The 26,510-nt window shown below is 37.8% G+C and overlaps 1 protein-coding gene across 1 annotated transcript; it reads right to left on the bottom strand.

The window, feature by feature from the left end:
- Nucleotides 1-1,633: 1,633 nt before the first annotated feature.
- On the bottom strand, nucleotides 1,634-26,476 carry map3k3 (mitogen-activated protein kinase kinase kinase 3). The gene is made up of 17 exons (XM_026206865.1): nucleotides 24,976-26,476; nucleotides 17,765-17,859; nucleotides 16,344-16,474; nucleotides 16,219-16,259; nucleotides 15,715-15,814; nucleotides 14,036-14,149; nucleotides 13,691-13,811; nucleotides 11,273-11,406; nucleotides 10,175-10,248; nucleotides 10,005-10,072; nucleotides 9,820-9,915; nucleotides 9,573-9,734; nucleotides 9,315-9,463; nucleotides 8,731-8,862; nucleotides 7,786-7,915; nucleotides 7,399-7,576; nucleotides 1,634-4,404 (listed from the first exon to the last, which is right to left on the bottom strand). Exons 2-17 carry the CDS (start codon nucleotides 17,766-17,768, stop codon nucleotides 4,176-4,178), a joined length of 1,863 nt encoding a protein of 620 aa, XP_026062650.1. The 5' UTR covers nucleotides 17,769-17,859; nucleotides 24,976-26,476; the 3' UTR covers nucleotides 1,634-4,175.
- Between the last annotated feature and the right edge of the window lie 34 nt (nucleotides 26,477-26,510).

Below are 26,510 nucleotides of genomic sequence, written 5' to 3'. Positions count from 1 at the left end.
TGTTACAAAAATATATATATCAGAAAGATTCAGACTAGAAAGTTTGAAAGAAAAGTTCGGATAATAACTGTGAAAAAAACTAGGCATCAGATAAAACTTGTGGATTTTCACTAATGATCAAGATGGGGGGTTGGACTTGACAGGGCAACTAGAATACAAATGACCCTTTTATCTCACTGTTTCTGAAATAGTGTTTCCATTGGGAAAAGTAACAGGGGGTATGTAAAAGTAACTGGGGGAATGCCTGTCTGAGACAAAACATTCAAGAGAGGTGAAAAGTTCAAAGAGGAAAGTCTGTTACTGTACCAGAAGCTTTTTCACAGAGATGTCCAGTCGTTCTCTCTTCAAATATTCTTCATGTTTTGTGTTAGTCAGTCTCTTCTGTTTATTGGCACGCTTGGTTTGAGGGGCGTCAAACAGCTGATTCATGTCTCCAGTGTAACGAGGCAGGAGTGAACAGCAGAATCCTAATGCCGTTTCCACTGACTGATCATCAGCCAAGACAAAGCCACAACCAGACTCTGAGACTGCACTAATCTGCCAAACTCTTACACTTATTTATGTGTTTGTGTGTGTTGATTTTGAATCAATCTTTGAATATATATTTAAATGATGTGGCAATCATGGCTGACACAACAACAAGCAAGTCCAGGACACAAATTTGCCAAAAATTCCAGCCAGGTGCTGACAAGAGACATTCATTGTGCTTCTAATGCTGCTGTGCAAATGTTTCAAGCACAAGGCTTCTTAACTGAAAAATATTTGAAATGTTATCAGTATTATTATGTATGAACTTAATAGCCATGAAAATACTTAAACTAGAATAAAAATGACACGTAAAACTAAACTTAAACTAGGTAAACTAAATTTAAACTAGTCACACAGCGACTACAGAACTCTATTAAAACTAAGCTACTGAAATGACAAATTAAAAATAAACGTAAAAATTAAATTAAAAACTATAACTAACCTGCTACATTACACATCTTACTACATTATGAATGTGTAATATCCATGGTATTTTGAAACAAAAATTTAAAATAAAATGTAATATTCACTCATATTTTTAATCATGTTAATCTTGTTCATTTTAATGGAAAAACTGATGAAGAAATACAAATAATATTTCTGTCATTCTAATCAACACTTTTGGTGTCTTTGCCTGCAGAATTAAAGCACTAAAAATACAAGTTTATCACGTGGAATCAAATAAATGCATTCCTTCTCGCTCACAGCTGGTATAACAACATACACAAGAAAAACATTATTATTCTTGAAGGTCAAAAGACCTGGGGAACACTGAAGAAATAAACTGAAATCTTAGACTTCACTTAAGTCACTTCTTTATGTGGGTCTCATTCCTGTCTGAACATAACGTTTCACTTTGCACTATATTTCACTGCACAGAGAGAAGAGGGGGAGGACGCACTATAAAATCAGTCAATCCTTTCCTTGATACCACAATGGTGTGTATTCACAGAGAAACGCAGTTAGTACTGAGACTGGCTTAGACTGACTCCAAACAGACAAAGACAGATGGTGAGAAACACACTGTTAGCAAGAATCATGAACAAGCACAAACAATAGGTATTAGAGAACATATATATAAGATTAAAAACAAGCACAATTTGAATTAAATACAAGGTTTTGTGTATATTTTTTTTATTTGAAAATATTTGATACACTGGACTTTGCACTGCAAGTCCCACGTCAAGATACATAAATCATATACTGTGTATCTATCCTATTGGCTTGTATTCTTTTGCTTATCCCAGGGTTCTCAACAAGACTTACTGTGACATTTCTCTGAGACATTTCTCAGTCTTTGGTACAATACAGATTCTTAGCTGCCTAAACAAAAAACTAGCAGCTATTTGAAATCATATTTGAGCCATTCAACTGTTTTGAGGAGGCCAAAATGCTTTCGAAACAATATAAGAAGAGGACAACTGGTCCTTTGGTCAGTGTTGGTGTGTCCGTATGATGGACACCTGTCATTCAAACCCTGAGCTAAACAAAGTCGTCAAGCTGAGTGGAAATTCGCCCCGGCATCCACCTACCCTTTCACTTGAGCAAAATACCCTATGACACATTTCCAAAGAAAGCGTAGTGCCTTTTCACACACTTTTCTCAGTTCCTCATAAACATGGCAAGTCTGCATGTGTATAATACAACTTCCTGCATTTCGAATAAGTTCTGAAATACCCTACCATTCAGACGTTAGAGGTTAGTAAGACTTTTGTGTGTGTGTGTGTGTGTGTGCGCACTGGATAAAAAAATAAAAATAGACTAAGAACAGTAATACTATAAAAAAAAGATTTCCATTTAAAATAAACTTTTTTTTAATGCTTTAAAATGTTATTTATCACTATAATGGAAAAGATGGATTCTTCAGAGATTCTTCAGAAATCACTCTAATATAATGCTTTGCTCAAGAAACATTTCCCATTATTCTTATCAGTGATGAAAGCAGTTGAGCTGCTTACTGAATAAACACACTTTCTTTCACAAAAATCTTTCTGACCCTAACCTATCTATGGCAGTGCACATCAACCCTCAAACCATGTTTTTTTCCTTAACATAAAAACTAAATCTTACTTTTACACTTTTTCTTAATTTTCTTTCAAACACAGCACCCCTGAATACGTAAAGGCAAATATCTATGTAAGTCCTTCCTAAGTGGCTGCTAATGTGAATCATCTGTGTTCATGCATTTCTGAGAATGATTCAAGGCACTGCTCACTTCCTGTGACAACCTGCATCAAAATCCTGTCTGCATGAGATTCTCCACGACATCCTCGGGTGTAAAAACACACAGAAAAACAGACAGACACAGACGCACAATAAACACTAAACAAGCATGACTTGCACAGATCAGGCATGGCATAAATCTCCAGAGCTCAATTTCCAGCCAGTAATAAACATGTAAAATCATGTTGTAGTCTCTGCAAAACCAGCTGCTGTTACAATTCTTGTTTCTAACTCATCTTCTGTTCCTAAAAGCACAACTCGGTTCAGAGTCACTATATAAAAATAGATTTATACATACACATATATACTCGTATATAAAAATGGCTGAACATTGGGATATAAATAAAAGTGAAAAAGGCTTCACATTCTGTGTAAAAAAAAAATTAACAATTTGGTATATTCAACATTCATATTCAAAAGTGCATCTGATCCAAATAAGTCCAATATACTGCCATACTAAACTTAAGGCACAACACTTGCTTAATACATTTTCTTTGGCTGGGCTGGAACGAAAACAATTATAAATCCTATTGTGCTCTCAATGTCTCGCCACACCCAAAATAACCGATAAAACTTACGAGATTCCCAATTTAACATCTCATCATTATGGGAATAGCATTAGTGAGATTAGCTGCATCTTAAGTACTGCACTGCTGCTCTCTGCAGGACATTATAAGGCACTACTGCGGTACAAAACAACACATTACACTTTAACCAAAGAACATTCTGACTTTAACACTATAACCTCACATCCTGATTCTCGGCATCATACCTCAGTCAAAAAAACGAATATAAACTGCTTTCTGTAACAGACCAAAACAGTTCTTACTGAAGTGCAATTCTATGAAGATTAATCAATATATAAGATTAATCATGAATGCAAACCATTCAAAGCTGACGTGCGCAAGACCCTCATTCATCTGAGGCAGAAACAAACTGAGACGCACTTATGATATTTCCTTTAACACTTAATGCCTGAAGTCATAGAGACAACGGGTGCACACGAGAATCTGTGTGGAAAGGGAAATAGTACATAAAAACACTGACTTCATAACTCTGCTGTGGACTGTATGAAACATTACTAGATTTTCTTGGTGAAACTTATTGACCCCTGCTGGCTTTAGAAGGCACATTTGGCAGTTGTTGCAAGAAAAAGTCCGGTTTGAAGCAGTTCAGTGGCCCTAACCTCCTCTTATGACATCCTCAAGTCCCGCAGCGCCCACTGCTGTCCCGAAGACATCATATTACAAACCATTAGTGAATAAACCAGTTCTGTGACCTAATCCAGGCAACAGAGGATTGGGTGCTGGCAGGTCACATGCTCTGGAAACGCAGATTGCCTTTGAAACTGAGCTTATCACTCTTTGAATAAGGAACTGAGGGGTTTTAATCTGTGGAAGCAGCTAGATGGACAGTGGGTCTCCTCAGCACAAGATCTGGGAGAAGGGATGTCTGAGCAACTCCTCTGCACTCGGCCGGTGCTTGGCCTCCACGAAGATGCAGCGGAGGAAGTCCCGCGTGTGCTCGGAGATGTGAGAGGGCAGCTGGGGGTTGGTGGGCTGAGTGGCGATCTTAAATATGGCTGCCATGGCCTCGAATTCAGCCCACGGGGGCTTTTCTGTCAACATCTCCACCACAGTGCAGCCTAGACTCCTGTTCACACAACACAATTAAGGAAAAAGGACATGTTAGGTTACATGATTTTGTTTATTTAACAGCTTGTATATTTTTCAGTAAGGTTATAGATTCCAGGTGTTTCAGAGTATACATCTGAAATGTATTACCTTTTGATTGATTTTTGTTTAAATTGTTATAATAATCTTAATGTTTTGTAATTTTGCTACAAGTAAGTAAGTGCCAGGGTTTTGCACTGACACTGTTTGTCTTGTCTTGTGTTTTTTCTTTCTTGTGTCTGTCTTGTTTCAGCACATGGCCTTGTTTTCCTTGTCCATGTGCTTCCTTAGCCCCTCCTCCTTGTTCCTCTTTACCCCACCCTCTTGTTAGCCTAGTTGGTCTAATTGTGCTCACCTGTTCCTCATGTATTTTCCTCCCTATTTATAGTGGACCTTTTTCCCTTTTGTGTTTGCTGGTCCGTGGTCATTCTCACCCCCTCTGTCTCTGGATGTGGTTGAATTTATGTCTGTGTCTGGTTGGTCTTGTGCCCTTTTTTTTCTAGTCCTTGTAATTCCATGGTCTTGTCTTGCTCCTTGTTTTAGTAATTTGTTTGTTCTTGCCTTTTGCTTTTATTTGTAATTTTATTTTTTCTATCCTTGAGACTTGGTTTTGTTTGATTTTTCTGAGTTGGTTAAATTTGTCATTTCTTTCTTTGTTACTTAACCTTTTTATATTGGTTTTTCCTTGTCTTGAGTTTTATGTTTTTGTGGAGCTTTGTCCTGTCTAGTCTTGTGTTTTGAGTCCCTGACCTGTCCCCATAAGTCCTGCCCTGGTTCTACCGGCCTGGCATCTGGTCTGTCTCCAAAGTCAGTGGTCAACAAGTTTCTGAGCTCTGCTCTGTGTGGCCTTCTCTATCAGTCTGGTCTTGCTGCCCCCTCTGTTGCCCAAGTGTTCTGCCAGTTGTTTCCTGAAGCCTTCCCAGTGGCCTTCCCTAGCTGTTCCGGTTTATTGTGTCCCGGTTGTGGTATCTATTGTGCACTTCACTACCTCTTGTATCAGTCTGTCTTGTCAATAAAACCTTGTTATCTCTCACTGTAATTGGGTCCCCCTTCCCAGATCCCTGACAGTAATTGCAAAATAAGATGAAAATCCTGATTCAAAAAAAACACTAACAGACTATCTGGGTGACCCAGAGAACAACACATTCTCCGACTCACTCATAATGAGCTGACTTTCAGCCAACCATAATGCTCTCCTGACCTGACAATCAGTTTGTCGAAAATCCCAGAGAAGCAACTAAGCCAGTCCCACTGATTAAGAAGCTGCACTTCTAAAGGATATAAACATAACCCTGTTCTTTTTCTCCCATGCATTTGTTGGTATTTCATTTTATTTATTTTTTAAATAGGTTCTTCAAATTTAGAGGATGTTTTTTTTTTTAGAGTCTGCAACACCGATAACAAGAGCATCATACCATCTATCATTCACTTCCACAAATCCTAGCTGCTTTCTTCACTGTAGTAAGATGAGATTTTGAAAATATTTGTAATGTTTTAAAGGTATTTAAGGTTCCCACGGTGAAGATGAAGATGGAAAATCCTGTTCCAAAGCATTTATTTTCTGTGGCAAAAAAAGCCAGAATCACCTTCTCTCAATGTCTTAGAATTTCACCCCATAAAAATGTGTGTAGGGCTGGGCGGTATGATGGTATATATTGTTACCGCAGTATAAAATGTCAACTATAACAGATTTTTTTTTATTTTTATTCCATGTATATGGTGACATGTTAATAACTGGGTGTGGTTAATTTACATGCAGAACGAATGAGACTGAGACACTTGGTGAAAGACAAATAAAAAGATCAGGAGGATCCACAAATTATTCAGTTTTCTAAAGGGTTGTTAACACGATGTTGTCGCAACAACGGTGCAGCTGTCAAGTAGCTAAATTTAGCTAGAAAGCTAACATCACTTGTCAGCAAGCAAGCAAAGTTCTAGAGCAGCACAGCTTTTTCTTCTATCCTGTAATGACATTCATTAAACAATATCTGATAGTATATATTTTAGTACATAATCAGCCAGTTTCATAATCAAACAGCTTCTATCGTTACACTTTATTTTAAGATGTCTTTGTTACACTGTAATTATACACTTAAGTAGTGAGTAATATTAATTAACTACATGTACTTACTATATGGTTAGGGTTAGGATTAGGGTTTGGTTTAGGGTTACTTGCATGTATTTATGCATAATTCATTATTATTATAACCACTGGAGTAACATGGAGTACTTGATGTCTTTCCTACCCTCTGGACTTTGAACCTTATGGGGGGACAGAAAAAAATATTGGGATATTGGGCCCTGGGATTTCATAAAAAAATATTTTCATTTGTGTTCCAAAGATGAACCCTGTTTACAGTAAAATGTTATAAAGGTTTTTAAAGCATTTACAGGAGTGGAACGACATTAAGGTGAGTAATTAATGATAGAATGTTCAGTTTTGGGTCAACTATCCCTATTAACCCTATTAACACAGGTGAAGAAAGATATTGTATTAACTGAGAATACAATTACCTCCTTGATTGAGTGTTTTTAGTATTTCAGATACCAACTACTGTCTCTCAAAGTAGTTAACTACAAATTACATTTGTTTTTTTTTAATCCAGCAAAATACAAATGACAAAATGCTCAAAAGTAGTTAAACACTTATTTTAAATACATTTAATTAAAATACTGCCCATCTCTGCAGACATTTATTCTCTTTGATGAAGAGGGAGCAATGTACGGAGTATAAAAAAAAAACCAGGCTGGTATCAATCCGACAACATCAAGGTTTGTATTGATATTTGTATTAAGTATTTGAGTTTACTTATTATATAAAACCCGTTTGCAGGTTTTTAGAATAACTACTACATATATATATATATACACACACACACACACACACACACACGTTAAAATAACTATATCGTGAAATATAGTTACCACTTACACTTCTTTGTTTTTTATTTATAAACCCAAAAAATGCTCTCACCAGACATCTGCCTTCCGGCCGTACCCCTCTCCACTGATGACCTCTGGGCTCATCCAGTACGGCGTTCCAGTAACAGAGCGCACCCCAGTGCTGGACATGCAGATGGTCTGAAGCCGCTTACTGGCGCCAAAATCTCCCAGCTTCACATTGCCGGCTGAATCTCGCAGGATGTTGGCACCTGAACGCACCGGAGGAAGTGACCAGGGAGAGCAGTTAGCATGCAACGGACTGAAAGATCTTTGATCCAATTTTCTTCTTGTTATATGACTACAAAAAGATTTACAAGCTATAATAGGTGCTCCAAAACTATTAGAACATAAGAAAGCTGTCCTCAAATAGCCACAAGAGATAGTGTTTGACTATGTGAGGTCTAATGCCAGACGGTACCTTTGATGTCTCTGTGGACGATCATGTTGCTGTGTAAGTAGGACATGCCCTCCAAAATTTGTCTGGTGTACTTGCGTGTCACATTCTCCGTCAAAGCCCCATAAGCCTTCAGCTGGTCTTTGACTGAACCCTGAGGGTCAAAGAGCACAGCACCAGTGTCACACTGAACTCTACAGCACAACCACAGTATTGCTAAAAAACAGGTGTGTGACGACACATTACAACCCCTATAATAAAAAAATATATATTTGTAAGAAAGCATCATTTCCTCTCCCTCATGTCATTTCAACCCTTTCTTTTTTTATTTTTTCACTGGAACACTAAAGTAGTTTCCATAGATCTTTTACATAAAACAATAATTTGTATTGATATGAACTGTAATCATATTTGATATTTGATTCAAGAGTTACAGAGGAGTCTACAAAAGTCTCATTCAAAGATTATTTTTAATAAAGACTATAATTATAATTAATTATAATATTAATTATTTATAATTATAATTATAATAATTATATAACTATAATTTAATCATCCATTAAAGAAAAGCTTATTCCACAAAAAAAGTAAATAGGAACAAATTCAAATTTAAAATTAAAATTCAATAAATGCATTCGAGACTTTTTTCAAAAACATGAGAAAAAATTTAAAACTAACTTACAGACCTCAAACTATTTAACAGTAGTGTATATATTCAAAATACAGTGGGCAAGTCATGTGCACAACTTTTGTATGTTATGGTTGGCTTTTGTTTTTTTTTTGACAAAAATGTCTTAACAGCCAGTGGTCACTGTGAAAAAAAAATCAATGTGAGATTATTTTTGTGCATTAAATTTATTTTACAGTATACAGGTTTGAAACAACATGAGGATTAGTAAATCATGACAGAATTTTCATTTTTGGTTATTATTCCTAACACTACATGAGCCAGTGCTCTGGCAAACTCACTCCGGGCATATACTCCATGAAAATGGTGAGGGTCTTCTCATTATGGTCTTTAAGGCAACCGTAGTACTGAACGATTCGTTCGTGATGCAGGTTCTTCAACAGCTGTATCTCACACTCTAAAGCACTCACCTCCTGCAGAAAGAGGGGCAAGAGTCATGACACGACCACAGCTGAGCCAGCTGGCTGTGACCAGAGGGGGGTATGAGTGAGAAGAAAAACCACAACACACTAATGCCAAACATTCCTCTGTGTGGTTAAGAGGCCTTTTGCTTTTAGTGTGTAAGCATATGTGTGTGTTCGTGTCAAGTGAGGGCATGATCAATGAGAAATGCGTTGTTAGACTACCACATCTGCCCTCGCCTCAAAACCCCCCTCTGGCTGACCCACACAATCACACACAGATACAGGAAGTGACTGCGCATGTTTTTGCAATGGCAGACAGGAAGGAATTTAAAGAGTTGGGGAAAAGTTTCAGATGGAAGAAAAAAAAAACATGCTGGCAAACACAAAGAGAAAAAGAACTAGAAAGAAAAGTGCAAGAAAAAAAGGCAACAAAAGATAACAAAACAAATCAAAAACTTTACCTTGCTGGTCTCTGGACTGGAAGGGTCAAAATGAACCTGTTTTGCTGCAAGTTCCCTGCCGGTGTCCACATCATAGCACAGATAAACGCTTCCGAACGCACCCTGGCCCAGCAGCTTCCCCCTACGCCACGTCACTGGAGCTGTAGGGGCTGCATACATCAAGATACAACAATGATTGGCTATCTGAATCAAACGGACCAACTATTTCACACAAATACAAACATTTAAATACATCATCAGGATCTATCTCACACTCACACTTATGTGGGACCGTGCGCTCCTGTGGGCGGAGTCTGGTTTGAGTATCAACCAGCTGCCAGCTCCCCAAACTCTCCTCACTGCCGTTCAGTGAGCGCCGGGATGGCACCAACGTGAATAAGTTTCCCTGGGCACGACGGATCCGTGGAAAGGTCCGTCGACCTGAGGAGCAGCATTATTTCTATAAATCCTGACAGTGGATGGACTGGAGTGTGTGTGAGTATACTAAGTTTTGAGAGCTTCGTACCTTCACTGTGGTCTTTATGATGCAGCGATACGTGATACCTGCGAGGGTATGTCCCTCCCTTCCCTACAATCTTATCATATACATGGTTTTCCCGGTCTAAAAGAGGGGAGCACACAGAGGGGATGGATATTGGGCTCAATGAAAAAGCAGATTTGAAAACTTTAGCAATGTTTGTTGAGGTGCACCTGCACAGTCCTGTCTGTTGTCAGGGTAACTCTTAACCCTGTGTGTACGAGGTTTCCTGAGTGAGGGACTACGAAACAAGAGACACCAATAAATGCAAAATAACACAGTGAAAGGTGCTTACAATTACAGTATCATTCAAATACATTTCATACAGTATCTGTCTCCTCACCTGTCAGAGTTGCTGTCAAGTGACTGACAGCTGCCGGACACTGAGTTTTCTGCACTGCTCCAAGGATCCAGCACCTTTACATACAGGTGAATTATGAGTTTAATGGATTCAGGCGGCACTGCAGGTGATTAGGTGACTGTATTTCATTTTAGCAGTGGTATATAATGTGGCAAATACTTGAATTCTCTCACAGAACATGTGGCATTTCTATGGGAACATCTCACCATTCTGAGATAACCCTGACACCTATTCTGTACTTGAAGTCTATTCTAAACATGTGGCTCTTTTTACACACTGGCTGCGAGAATATCCAAGTTAGCAATGTATATATGAATTGAAGGAAATACAGGAACCTCAAATGATAGCAGCATGTTGCCAAATTACAAATTGCTATTATTTTGATCATTCACTTCTGCTTTGGAGCATTATAAATAACACTTATAAGCACTGACACAGCATATTGCATGTACATAGAACAGAACAGAACAGAACAGAACAGAAAAGAGCACAATAGAATAGAATAGAATAGAATAGAATAGAATAGAATAGAATAGAATAGAAAAATAAATTATAAGTACACTACTGTTCAAAAGTTTGGGGTGAGAAAGATTGTTTTGAAAATTAATACTTTTATTCAGCATGGATGCATTAAATTGAACAAAAGTACCAGTTAATACATTATATTTCAAACAATTGCTGTTATTTAAAAGTTTCTGTTTCCACAAAAACTGTTTTCAACATTTAAATGAGAATGATTTCAGAAAGATCATGTGACACTGAAGACTGAAGTAATGGATGCAGAAAATTCAGTGTTGGCAGCACAGGAATAAATTGCATAAAAAAAAAATATATATATATATATATATAAAGTATAAAGATGTTACTTTCCACTATTATTATGTTTCCAAATATTATTGTTTTACTGTATTTCGGTCAAATAAACTCAGCCTTTCAGACTTCGTTTAAAAAAAAAAATCTCAGTATTGTATATAAATATCAACTGATATATCAATTTAATTCTGATTTACAATACAATGAATACATAAAAAAATCTGCTATCTGTTAAAAATCTGTTAAAGTCTGTGATTTTAAACTCACACACTGTTCACTGGTTTCAGGTATGAACTCCCCCTCGCTATTGATGCTGGTATACGACCCCTGACGTGCGATTCGCTGTTGGCACTCTGGAACGTAACCGGGGGGTGGAGAACTTCGGCCAGTGTTCTGAGAGCCTATGGAAGGACAAGACAATGGACATTAATGTTACAACTAATAATTTTCAACATCTGCAAGAATCTTTTTTTTTTCTAGAAATACGGTTATGGTGGCAAACATGTAGTGGTAGAATGATATATCGCCAGAGACGATATATTGGCCGATACTTGCAATTTTTTGAATATCGGCATCGGCCGATAAATTCTTGGCCGCCGTGTTCGAGGCAGGACATTTATTTTGACAGCGCTGAGAGCAGCTGTGTGAAAACATATGTGTGCTGTATGTAAAATGTGTGTTACCCTGGCTTTATTTGAAAAATATGATTCCCAGTGCAGACAAACTTCCAAGAACACTGAGTGCCCTGTTGGTTACAGTGTTTACTTCCTTTTTAATTATATTTTTCTTAAATATTTATTTGTGTAAAATACTTTGTCATCTAAAGTATATGTTTATTTTGCACATTACATTTTAATTCATTGTCAAATGATTTCAAATTTCTTAAATATTAATAATAATAAATAAAAAAAATTATATCAGTTTTACATCGGCTGTCAGCCCCCCTGCTTTCCAAGATATCAGCATCGGCTGTCAAAAAACACATATCTGTCTACCACTAGATCTCTGTCAGTTATTTACATCACTTTGGTATGAGATTGAGAGTATAAACATGCAAAAATTTGTTCACATATTCACATCTTGTACTTCACCATTTTGTCTATTTGTATTTTTGATTTCTTTCAATCAGTACAGTGAGTACTTATATATGATATTTATATTTAAAAAAATATAAAAGGTACAAATTTGCACATATTTAATCAATTGCACTGCTAATAGTCATTAATGCTTCTGTCAAATAAAACATCTGAATAACTCTTTTTCAAATATGGCCTTTCTGTTAGATTTACATGCTTATACAGGTTTGCATGATGTAATCAGACAGTAGATTTAGCGAACTATGAAATCGGATGTATTTTTTTCCAAAATTTTTTAATCTTTTCACACCTTGTGTTTATTCCATTCTAGGGGTGACCGCGAATAGTTGAAGATTTGATGCTTTGATAGAAGGAGTCTGATTCGACTACCAATCTAGTATAAGTTGCAATATTAACATTATTTTTATAAATAACGAAGCTTATTCTATATTAAATCAGAAATACAGAACATTAATAACTACTGTCATATACATAACGTTATAATGACAGCACTACTGAAAAATGTTGTGAAGTCTTAGGGTTTTGCTGATGTTTAATGTTCACTATATTTTAATCAAAACATAAAACATTATTTACCCCATTTATATCTGCAAGGCATCCATTACACGTTTTCCTTGTTTGTTAATGTAATTGTGACTGTTGAATGTTCTTAGTCGGGGACACCCCTATTCCATTCAAATTTTTCTTGATTGTGTTTTAATGATTACAATTGTACTAATCAAAAAACTTATTAATTAAAATAATGAAATTAAATAACTTATGATTTAATAATAAATATATATTTCTATAATACATATATTTATATTTATTTAAAAATATAAGATTTATTTATCCAGCCAAATTCAGTGTTTTCTGTTTGAAATTTTCTGGATTCTGTTTAATCGGTTTAATTTAATTTTAATAATAGAAAAGCATGGTTAATCGATTTAATTAAAAACACTAACAATAAAGTCATTTATTAATATTTTTTACAATACGAGGGTTTCTGGATTTTTCAGGATTTATGATTTTATACACATTTTTATGACCACATTTCACGATTCCATCTGCATTTATTTAGAGTATGTCGAGCTCAAAGAAAAATACTGCATTCACAATACAAATGAAGAAAAAGTCCCACCCCTGCACTGTTACACTATGACAAGAGCATAATCTAAAAGCAGAACTAAAAGATGAATCATGAGACTGAAACAAAATAAATCACAAAAAAAAAAAAAAATTCAGTTACAGAGCTCAAAGAGCTCACACTTTTCTCCAGATGCCTTTAAAGCTGTAGCAATCTCCCTTCCCCCTAAAATACACACTATCTCTACTACAGGCCATTGGCCCACCATGCTAATAGTGTCTCGCAATCTGATTGGCTGGGAGCCAGCAAGCCATTGTGCAGCAGCCAGTGATGGTGGACAGGAAAAGGAAGAGGACCCACTGTTCACAGAGGAAGTCAGGAGAAACAACAGAGGGAGAGGGAGAGAAAATGAAAGAGTATGAGAGAGAAAAAGACCAGGACAAGAAGATTGATAAGAAATACAGAGGGGTTTTTGATTAAGCGCTGCAGTGTGTGCATGCGTGTGTGTGTGTATGAACTCACTGGTGGAGTGGTGGCGTCCTCTCGATTCGGAGGATTGGTAGGCAGTACTGACATCACCGGTGGACTGTGAGGTTTTGATGCGAACCTGCTTACACACTGTGTGATGAGACGGAGAAGAGGCCTGCATACACAAACACACACACGTACAAAAGCATCATTTTATGTGTAGAAACAACACATTATAATGACTCAACACATCTCTGCTCTTTCAGCATTCAAACCTCTTTCTAGTGAACAGATTTATTAGAATTTGCACTACACATTAAAAAAAAAAGACAGATTCTTAGACTACTTTCTAAACTGAACTGGTTCTCAGTGACCTAAAATATTAATTGTAAGTCTCACATTGCTTTGTTCCTGTGTCAGCAGCATGATCTTGATGCTCTTCATGTTTGAGCTGCGGTCCAACAGATCAATGGCTTTATCCAAGTCGTCCTGATTGCGCAGAGGGATGGACAGCTGTGTGCACAAACACAAACGCATTAAGAAGAGCTGTCACTCAGTATTTTTAGCCCTTAGTTAAACAAAGAAATAAACCTATCTTTTGTCAATTTGTAAAAAAAAAAAAAATGGTTTATTCAAAGCAACTTACAAATGAGGAATACAACAAGCGATCTGTGTTATCATCTGTGTTCATTGCTCAACCATTGCAGTGTAGTCTGATTCACAGCAACAGATTTGTATACGCAGGTTGTTTTAATGAATCATTCAAGAGACTTACAAACTCAGGAGTTGCTGGTTTGAATGAGTCTGATGAATCATTCAATGAATAACACTAAATGAGTTACTGAATCAACATCTGACGCACTTAGTTAACACGTTCTTCTTTTCCATAGTTTTTCTATGTACAAGCACTATACGGACATGCATGAACGTTGCACTCATGTCTTGTGTTTTCGCAGCATCTTGAACATGAACGCCTGTCAAGTTAAAAGAATGTAAACTTTTACACACAGTGCCGCTCATCAATGTCAGTTTCAAAAGAGTGAACCAATCAGAAGACAGCAGAGGCAGGGCAAGCGTTGCAAGCTTTTGTTTACAAAAGCAAGTTGACATGGCAGCTGTTTTATTTGACGGCAACATGGAGGAGGAGTTGCTGTGTCTGGATACCCTGAATTAAATAATTTTTAAAATGAACACAACCCGTTTCTTTAAAAAAGAGTCTGGAGAGAAATGTCTCTGTCACTGAATACATCTTGTGATATCACGGTGATATCACTCAAAAGCACATCTCAAGACTGTTGCGTTTTGATCGGTTTATAAAAAAAACATTCCGGAGAGCAGTGTCTCACGTTTTTAAATGCAAAGACAGATTCTGTGTGAACGGCCCCTTACTGAACTGCATTCAGTGATGTCCATCTGAAAGTGAGGTAAGTTTTTTGTGTACATCAGTATTATTACTAAATGGTTGCTAATTTATGTTGTTATTTTATTGTGCTCATTTTATTTCATTTATTAAAGTACAATTAATTACAAAACCGAAAAATTTTAAGTTAAATTTAGCTTGTTATTTTCCCATCTTACAGTGAAGCAAGTTTTGTGTACATCAGTATTATTACTTAAAGGTTGCTAATATATTTGTGTAATTATTACATATTTTACAATAACAAAATGGGTTGCACTTTATTTTACAGTATGTGCACTTACCTGTACTTACAGTGTACTTACCTAAGAAAGTAATGGGCAATAAAAGGCAACTACATTGGTTACGGTTCGATTTAGTGGTAGGTTCAGGGTTAATACCTAGTTATTACACAATTATAGTAAATACTATAATAAGTAAAGTACATTGTATGTACATGTGGAACAGGACTCTAAAATAAAGTATTACCAAAAAAATTAAATTAAGCTTATAATTTATGCATCATTGTTAACCTTTGTGTGGACTTTGAAGTTTATAAAATGAGTAATTCAGCATAATAGTACTAAAATAGTGGATACTAAAGTCTTGAGTATTTCTGTTAAGATTGCAGCGATCAGACATAAGTGAGTGTCAGTGAGTGCATTTGAATGTGAATCAATACCTCATTATTCATATAATGCAGGTCTAACTGCTGACCGAAGAATGTTTTGACTTTCTGCTGGACTTCCTCAAACTGCACAGGCCGCCCAAACATCAGAATCCTACACAAACATATACAAACATACACACACGCCACGCACACAGAGGGGGGGACATTAAACAGGAAGCTGAGATTTCTTTAGATGTGTAATCGGAGCCAGTCAAGTCAAGTCAGACACACAGTTGGATCTGCAGAGTGCACACATTCCTGCAAGCACACCTAGCATAGCTGTGGTCTGTGCTGGCATCCACAGACTAACCACAGTCCTTTCCCTTTCCACTGTGATACAAGTCTGAGCGCCGAGAGACAGGACGCCTGTGCATCTGTCTGAAAATGCCACACACTCAAAATGTCTGGTGTACATGTTGTTGTATGTGTGTTTGCATTACTATTTGAACATTGTTTTAACGCACACATTCAGACACACAGACACTCACATTCCAGTACAAAGCAACTCCAACTCACCTTCGTTCACCACAGAACTCAAACTTAATCCTGACATCCTCCTGAAGAAAAAGAAACCGTGGTTAGGCCTCGACAGGGTCATACAGGAGTCACAAGGTATGTTCTCCTGTAAGTAAGTCTATTACCATTCTTTTGGAAGAGCTGGCAGTGCTGACTGGTTTAGGTTTTGCTGTGTCATAAGTTGATGCCGGCTGGCGCCTGGTCATCTGCAGGGCCACCAGATCCTTCATAATTGAATGGAGAGCCTGTCTCTCATCTGAGGAGAAAGACAGGGATGTTATGGCCGCAGAGCTAAAAATGCCCAATATTAACATTCAAAACTATTTTGGCTAATTTAGACATCATAATATTATATTGTACAGTACGAACAATAGATATTTATTTTGGAATGTCCAATATTAGTCAATACAGATTACAAAAAAATCCATAATATTGGACGATAACCTATATGATATGGATATATTGTGCATCCTTTCATATAATCAGTATTTTTTACTTTGTCAATATTCATTTTCCACAAATTTTTCTAACTTTTTTGAGGAGACTACTGTTCCATTACTAAAATTTATTTTTGCTGTAAAATGTATTTCAAATTAAATGAAACAATCTATCATTGGTCATTTATATGTCGGTCAAAGACTCTCTTCCTGTAAAAGTTATAGCTGGCAGCTTTTGGTCAGAAAAAGGCTAATGAACTACTCTGTTTGGCTTCAAATTATTAATTTGATTATAAATATATTTCTTAATTCAGTAGATACTTTTTTCAATGTATTCATTCTGACATTATTTGTGCACCCTCTCTCCTGCCAAGCCTTAATTGTGGGTAATTATTATAATGAATGTCCTTGAGTGGCTTATTACTTTACTTTAAACTAAACAGAGCTTAAGTTGCAGAAACTATGAACTTGCTATACAGTTACAGCACAGGTGCAGAGGAACTGAGAGGATGTTCTGCTCTCCTTCATGAATAAACACACTCACAGCCAGACGACTAGACCTGCGTCAACGCAGTGAGAGCTGTGAGAGTGAGATGACCGTGTTTTTCGAGAACTCTGTTCTCATGTTTGATGTAAGGACGGGATGTGTCTTGGCTAAGCTCACTTACGGAGGGAAAATATTCGCAGTGTGTTGTTTGGACGGACTTCACACATCTCCAGACAGGGAGAGAAACAGAGAAGCCTCGTCTACCCACCAATACTGGGAACATGGCAGATCAACCCAAGCAACAGACTCAAGCACTCAAATGTTGAATATCTGTGCCTTCATGTGACCAGTGAGAACATAAACCACTGTCTGTCTCCAGGTTTCACTCTTTCGCTCTTAAGAAACAAACAACTCAAAACATCCTTTTCATTCCAGGCCTTAAAGTTGCTTCCAGCTTGTAAGCAGTTTTTGAATGGCAGTGTACATTTTTATGAAGCTTTGGTTGAAATCATCCTAATATTGTATAGTTTACTTTTTTCATAAAAATGTTTGAGATCAAACCACAATTGTTAACACGTTGAAGACACTTGATATATGGGGGTGGGGGGAAATGAGGACTTACTCATGTTGGCGATATGAATGTGTGTGTGCTCTTGATCGGAGTTCAGGGTTGAAGGTCCTCACACACACTGTCCTCTAGTGTCACCCATCAATGGCCTAAAAATCAGAGTGGACACATCATTATGTCATATTGTCATCAGCTAAGCCAACAAACATTGATTGATGATTCCAAAGCCAACAGCAGTCAACAACAAGACAGATACTTATATATTATATCATCATCTTTCAAGGGGCTTTCGTTTGTGAGCATATTTTAATAGCAAACTGTTTACCACCTCAGTGTTCAGTTGACATGTTAAAATTTACTGATGCTAGATGCTCAAAAACTCCACCTATATCACAGGCAATAAGCTAAATATGGAATGTTCTGCGTGTGTGACAGGATGGAGAGAATGTGTGCCGTCTGTGCACGCATGTGAAACCTGAAGGACTGTAACCTGATCCCTGCTGGCACTGGGGAACCTGGCACAAACCTTCAAGCCAAGGGTAAAAAGCAGAGGAAAATATTTACCATTTAAAACATGCCAGATTTTCAGCTCCAAGCTTCATTCCAGCCATAACGGCCCCTCTCAACAATGCTCTAATAAATAAACACTATGACTGTAATTTTTCGTACTTCTTTTGTCCATGAATACAGGCGGCTCACATTATAAAAAGAATGTGAATGAAGGTGACATACAGCCAAGTATGGTGAGCCATACTCAGAATTCGTGCTCTGCATTTAACCCATCCAAAGTGCACACACACACTGTGAACACACACCCAGAGCAGTGGGCAGACATTTATGATGCGGCGCCCAGGGAGCAGTTGGGGGTTCAGTGCCTTGCTCAAGGACACCTAAGTCTGGAGAGAGCTGGCCCGAGACTCGAACTCACAACTTTTGGATTGCGGGTCTGAATGTCTAACCATTAGGCCACGACTGCGAAACTGGCTGGAATTTACATCGAATGTTCTGAAATTTTGACCGATTTTTCAAGGCTCAAATACATGACAGATCATATAGTCCATAATAATATCACTGGCCATGATCACTGTACTTAGCTATTTTATAGAAATAATAAAAAAATTACTTAGTAACCTTGTGGTGTGCTTAAAAGACGTTATCTGTTCTTACTGGAAAGGGGGGGACAAATTCCCCAAATGTGTCAATGATTTTCACATAATATGTAAGCCACTTCTTTGGAGAAAACTATTTAACAACAGCTAAACTCTGGATGGAATGTATAGTGTCGGCATTCATTTACCAAGCAGTGTGATTTTCAGCTATGACTGTCTTAATAAACATGTTTCAGTATATTTCAGTGTTTGGCTAGTACATTTGATGAATTATAGCATATTCTAATGTATTTGATGAACAAAATCTATTTTAATTCAAAACTGGGTTCAAAATACAGATCTTAATTCAAATGAACCTGATATTGATTCCTGGAATCCAAAGCTGAATCTTTTGATCCATGTCTATGTTCAGGGGCTGCATGAAAATGTATTTGTACAGCACTGTCATTCCATCCTGCTGAACAGTTAGTGCCACCAGTCCAACAAATAAATAATTTATTCCATCTGTGAATGTGAGTTTGCGGTCTATTTTTATAGTGATGCAAAAGGCCATGCATCATAAAACAATGTTAAGAAATGACTTTTCATTGAGTTCTCCTTGCAGGTTGGATGCAAAAACAAATATACTGTATAGCACGACCAGTGTAGAGAGAATCCCAAACCAATGACTCTAATGAACAGTTCTCCTTAATGAATCAAAAACAAAGGGCGACCAGTGTAGCCTAAATTATTCCATAAAATCCTTGTTATGAGTCAATAAGTTTATGAATATTTCAAAAAGACTAATTGAATATGTTGAAAACATCTCCCTACATAATTTAAAGCATTAGCTGAGAATTTCTCTCAAATTTTAGTAAAATGGACATTATAAATAAAATGTACTCAAATTAATCAGAATCAAAATCAAATAAAGATTAAATTGACAACAAATCATGAAATATGTATGAATAAGCCTTAGTTACTTTTACTGAAACACAACATGAAAGACATGTAAAGATGTGATATAAATTCCTTTACCAATTTAAAACTTAACATTCTTTTTAAATAAGTTTAACTTCCTAGACCAGGTGAGCTGTTGAGGGGCAAACCGACCAATGGCCGCTCTACAAATTCAGCACAGACTCATTAGATTGCTTCCATCAGCATATCCTGACCTTTAAAAGCAGAGCTCCAAATCGATCTGCATCATTCCTAATGGCATTACCTTCCTGTGCTTCACTGCCGGGCTTCACCAGACCTTTTGATCTAATTACATCAGACCGGAGGCGAGAGGACTAACTAGACATTGCTGAGAGTTGCTCATCCTTCCAAGCTTACAGTCAGTGCTGAAATGATTAACCAAACAGATGAGGTAAGGAGCGTGTGTGCGTTTGTTTCAGCACCTCCAGCCATTCAGCTTCAACTGAACCATGGGAAATTAGAGGTCAGACATCATTAATTTTCACTCATTCAGCCAAATATCCTGAGTGGCACCCAGGTGGCCTGACTGACTGTATGAACACACTCAATGAGCAGCGAGCGAGTACGGACCCATCTGACGTCTCGCTATACATAAATCCAAGTCGAAGTTAAACAGACCCTCACCAGAATGCTCCACAGAGGGTTTGGTGAGAGAGGGCATGCTTTTCCTTTATGCAAGGTCAGAATGGATTCATGCTTGGGTGTTGCTACACCACGGGAAATCTTAGTTTGTAAAACACCATCTCAGTGACCTACCTGACTTTAGAATCTCCTTATGTCTGTCCTATCAAACCACTTTCAATTCTCTCTAAACTCCAAGGTGCAATAATTTTAACCCTTACTTGCTTTCAATTTATTATAATTTCATTATATTATCAAAACAAATGTATTATTTTTTTATGTACAATTATATATACACACACACACACACACACAATACATTGAGACTATCAACTGTTTCTTATCTATAGCATATTTTTTAAATTACAACACATTGTAATGAGGAAATGTTGCAAAGGCTGAATACGCAGAAAAGACACTTTTCTGGTTTTTTATCTATGTACGTTAAAGAAAATTTTGCGACAGCAAATATAAAATACTGGGAAAAGTACATTTTGGAAATAATCACAAAAAAAGCATAAACTCGCTTATTCCATAAGCTGTGCAGTGGTTTCCAAAGAGGCTCCAACTTCAATTTCGATTAATATTTTTTACCAGTTTCTCCTGGAGAGACTATTTTGTTCTCTTGAATACATAGGCTGTGCCCGAAATTGCATACCCCCCTACTACATAGTTGGCGAAAAACTTCATGAGAGGTACGGGTCGGGAATAAGTATGTCTGAATTCACAGTACTCATAAGAGTGTTATCAAACATTGCCTGTGCATGTGATAGACACTTTACTATTCAACAGGGCCACTTGAGAGGATTTGTGAAAGACGCTGAAGTGATGCAACTAACACATACTAATTGGTCACCTAGTCAAGTACCTAATCAAAAGAGCATGTGATTTCAGATGCAGCTATCTGGTGGAAACACTGCTGTGTTTGCTCATCGTTTTTGTTGTATTGTGATTTTTCACAACTTGGATGCATTCACAGAAACTGACAGAGCACATTGCCAGTATTGTTTGCTAGTTTGCCAGTTTGATGCAGTGTTTAAGTTAGTATTATAAAAGTTGGATATGACAGTTGTGGTGTTGGTGCAGGGGGTCAAAAAAATATTAAACCATAAAAAAAAATGATTTAGAGCTCCTGTACAAAGGTTAGTAAAACGGTCTCCTTCTCATCCAGTCTTTACTGAGTCTCTGGCCCCTTCATGGTCTCATTTTCGGTTTCTCCTGTTCTTAATTACCTTGTGGTAAGTATGTGTGGAATCTGGAGAGGGAAGAAGGCAGTCCATGGGCCCTGTCAGCTGGACCTGCTTTGTTTTGCTTGTATCCCTTTTCAGTACTTGCCAGAATCGCAAAAAATTTCCCTGACCGTTCCTGCCCCCAATCACCTCTCGCCTGATTTTCAGCTGTTTAGTCTGTGGCTGGTTTTCCCAGCCGTGGCTCTGGAGCAAAGGCTGTTGGCTTTTGCTCATGTAGGGGCGCACCGTACAAGAGATTCAGAGGCTTATGGCACAAACCCTCCTAGGATTCCCAACGCTCTAGAGAGACCGGACTAAAACAGTTCTTGTCTCCTTTGGGATAGACATGACAAATTTTTCTAGATGGTGGAAAAAGGATGTTTTATCACTAGGTCATGAGAAGGCAAAAAGCTCTTGTTACATCATACATAAACAGATCTTACACCATCGGTCCATGCAGTGTTTTCAAGTCAAAGTTGTGACAAAACATATTGACACTTAAGAGCTGTAAAGGATTTTCTCAGCACAGAAAATAGACTGACTCTCAGTTCTGTACCATACCACTTCTTGTATCTACTCTAAACAAAGCTACTTTGGTCTCCGAGTCCTTTCGTCATGAGGCACTTCCTAAATTGACTTGACTTGATAGTCATATTGATTGTTTTCAATCATCAATTCTAATTCTGAAGTGTTCTCTAAGGTTGGGAAATCATAAAATGTAGACCAGTGTTCCTGTAGAAATGTTAACAGATGTGTGGGCAAATATGGTCTATTCATCTATAACAGTGATTACCAGCTTCCAGGGGCACTTGGCATTGGAAATATTTCAGTTATGTGAATCACTAGTGGTTAATCGATATTGCTTTTTTCCATGGCAGACACTAGTATCTAGAAAGTAGACTGGCCATGATAATACTAATATACACACCATTAAGACATTTGGAGTCAGTAAAATTGTATTAATTTTAAAGAAATGAATACTGAAATGAATTACATCAAAATTGATCAGGAGTGACTGTAAAGAGATCTATAATGTTATAAATGAAAGAATCTGACATAAGAAGGACCATGTTACATTGATAACTGGATTAATGGCTGCTAAAAAAAACTGAGCTTTGCCATCACAGGAATAAACTATATTTAAAAATATGTTCATATAAAAACAGCTGCATTTAAAAATGCAATAATATTTAATAATATTACTGCTTTTACTGTATTTTTGATCAAATAAATGCAGACTTGGTGAGCACTTGAGACTTTTTTTAAAAACACTAAAAATCTTACTGACAATAAACTTTTGAATGTTAATGTATAATACAATATAAATATGTTGTACAGACACACACACGTGATTTATAGCTGAAATCACATCTTGCAGCATTGACACTGTTATCCAACTGAACTGAATCATCATAAAAACTCAAGCTGAAAAACAATATTGCTGGCTTTTGTAGAACCACTTTTAGATGAATTGTAGCTACTTGTTTCGATATAGATTAATTTGACATTGTTACTGAACTGAACCAACACTGAACCACTATAATTTTAGTGGTAGGTTTATTTGAACAGTGAGAGAACAACAACAAAAAAAATCCATAAAAACAAATTTGAAAAGAAAAATGTATAAGTTGATTTACATTTTAATGAGTGAAATAGGTATCCGACCCCTTTGCAAAACTTGACTTAGTACTTGGTGGTAAAATCCTTGTTGGCAATCTCAGAGGTCAGACATTTCTTGTAGTTGGCCGCCAGGTTTGCACTCATTTCAGGAGGGATTTTGTCCCACTCCTCTTTGCAGCTCCCTCCACAGATTTTCTATGGGATTTAGGTCTGGAGACTGCTAGGCCACTCCAGGACCTTCTTCTCGAGCCACTCCTTCATTGCCTTGGCCGTGTGTTTTGGGTCATTGTCATGCTGGAATAGCCATCCACGACCCATTTTCAATGCCCTGGCTGAGGGTAGGACGTTCTCACCCAAGATTTGATGGTACATGGCCCCGTCCTTCATCCCTTTAATATGGTGCAGTTGTCCTTTCCCCTTTGCAGAAAAACAGCCCCAAAATACAATGTTTCCACCTCCATGTTTGACGGTGGGGATGGTGCTCTTGGGGTCATAGGCAGCATTCCTCCTCCTCCAAACACGGCGAGTTGAGTTGATTTTGGTCTCATCTGACCACAACACTTTCACCCAGTTCCCCTCTGAATCATTCAGATGTTCAATGGCAAACTTCAGAACGGGGCTGTACATGTGTTTTCTTGATCAGGGGGACCTTGCGGGCGCTGCAGGATTTTAGTCCTTCACGGCGTAGTGGGTTTCCAATGGTTTGCTTGGTGACTGTGGTCCCAGATGCCTTGAGATCATTGACAAGATCCTCCCATGTAGTTCAGGGCTGATTCCGCACCGTTCTCATGTTCACTGAAACGCCACAAGGTGAGATCTTGCATGGAGCCCCAGACCGAGGGTGACTGACAGTTATTTTATGTTTCTTCCATTTGCGAATAATCACACCAACTGTTATCATGTTTTCACCAAGCTGATTGGCGATGGTCTCGAAGCCCATTCCAGCCTTGTGGATGTCTACAATCTTGTCCCTGACATCCTTGGACTTGGCCATGGTGGAGAGTTTGGAGTCTGATTGATTGATTGCTTCTGTGGACAGGTGTCTTTACAGTTAAAAAACTGAGATTAGGAGTTTAAAAGCGTACTCCTTATTTCAGCTCATTACCTGTATAAAAGACACCAATCTTGCTGACTGATAGGGGATCAAATACCTATTTCCTTCATTAAAATGCAAATCAATTTATAACTTTTTTTAAATGCTTTTTTTTCTTTCCTCACTGTAAATAAGCTAAATAATGAAACTACTGTCTTAAAGGGCTGCTTTACAGCAAAATCTGAATGATCTCCATAGACAAGTTTCCATAACTGATTCTGCTATCTTCCTGTTCATTACTGTGAAGCTCCTTTGAAACAATTTGTCCTGTATAAAGCACAGTAGAAATAAAGGTGACTTGTCTTGACTTGACATATGAGCATGAAGACCTTCATTTAGGTCCATGGCAAATAATGGATGTTGTTCTATGATTTTCAGTTGTAGTGAATCATCTAAACTGCTATGCAGTTTACACCTGCTGTTAGTCACACATCTGCCATACAGACACCAGCTATTTGTGTGCAGATTTGGTGAACACATTATGAATGACAAGAGGGGATGTTAGTTTCTTTGGTCAAGACTGTCATACGCCCAAAACACGATATCAAAAACTGTTTCTAAGCTTAACACACTTTGCAAACATTCAAGCATGTTTATGTTATTACATACTGAACCCCAAATTAAAATACTTACCCGAACTGCACGCAGGTGATGGAGGGCTCTTCACAGAGTCACTTTCTGTCCTGTTTTCGGAAAGTCGATGTATATCGTGAAGACAACCGTTACAGGTACAGTTAATACACTATTCCTGTCCACATATATCCAGGCCGCTGCCATTGCTAACGCGCATTCAGGCGCGCGGACCCCTGAGGGTCTCCCACAACATCCATCAAACGTATTCCTCAGACCAGTAAAGAGAAAATACCTCTTAAACACACAAAAAATACGTAATTTCCAGTTTATGCTGAGAGAATGTAGCGACCTAGTGACTAGGAAGGAAATATTGACGTTTCGTCACGCGACACATCGGTATAGCTTTGTGTAGACATAATAACTAATGCATGGAGTTCATAATAAATCTGAATAATAAACTTAACGTCCAAGGGATAAAAATTTATTAAAGTAACGTTAACCCAAATCGTGCAAATATAAGCGAGTTGCTCACACAGAATGCATTTGTAATAGCCGACTGGAGGGAAAAAAAGGATTTCCGTAATTTTGATGGCTTCTTTTCCTGCTAAGGTTTGCGTATTTTCCCCCTCCGTCGATGTGGATGTGATGGCCAGCTCAATGCACGAACGTACAGTTTTCACTTTTCTATTGAAAGGCGAATCGGTAACAGTCCGTACGCGTTAATGGATTCTGTGCGTAACAACTTTGTAAAGCCAAATAAAGAAGAAAAGGAGCCCTCAGCTCGATGCTTGGACAATCTCCGCATTATTATGAGACAAATTATTATGAATGAAGGCATGGAACTGTGTAATCAGCCTTCGTGTATCCACTTTACCGAAGTAAAAGCGAAAAACGCGTGAGGATAACTGCACAGGAATCGCTCTGTCGAAGATCTGGACAAAAGAGCGTGCGCGTTACAGTCAGCGGCTACTTGAACTTCGAGAACAAATTCCCCTTTCCGCTGATGACGGTTAAACTCAGTGAAAACTCAAGAGAAAGTGCGAAAATGCGCTCCCAGATGGCCGTGCAAGCAAATTTGGTGATAATAAGCAGGGGATGGGACCTTTAGGCGACATTAGTCCAAGCATTCTCATGATGTTGATGATGATAAACAGCAGATGCCAGAATGAATCTTTAGCGCAGCGAGTTTCCTGACAGCGAAAAAGCAGTTCGTCACCGGAACCCATGAGCTCGCTTTTCCTTCAAAGCCAAGCGAAAGTTCTTCGTGTTAATTTGCTCGTGCACGGATGGAATTGCGTTCACGATTTTTCCATCGTCTTCGGTGAAAAACAGTGCATTGCACAGCATCTGTAGTTTCCGTAACGTGTTCGAAATGACAACTGTGGAGAGCACACGGACTTTGCGTACGCTCGGGGGCGCGCTGTTCCTCTCTTTAGCTCTTGCTCGGTGACGTGCCGCGCACACATTCATGACGTGGGAGTCAGACGTGAGCTAGCAAAGGTGAGGTGATGCATTTAACCATAGACAGTATTTAACACATGCACACCATAACTCTTCATGCCGAATATTTCTTAGTGTGATTTGTTTTGGGGCTT

Source organism: Carassius auratus, chromosome 3 (genome assembly GCF_003368295.1).
Source record: "Carassius auratus strain Wakin chromosome 3, ASM336829v1, whole genome shotgun sequence".
Taxonomy (NCBI): Eukaryota; Metazoa; Chordata; class Actinopteri; order Cypriniformes; family Cyprinidae; genus Carassius; species Carassius auratus.
The sequence above is the reverse complement of the archived record's forward strand: the minus strand, read 5'-3'. Positions and strand labels throughout refer to the sequence as shown.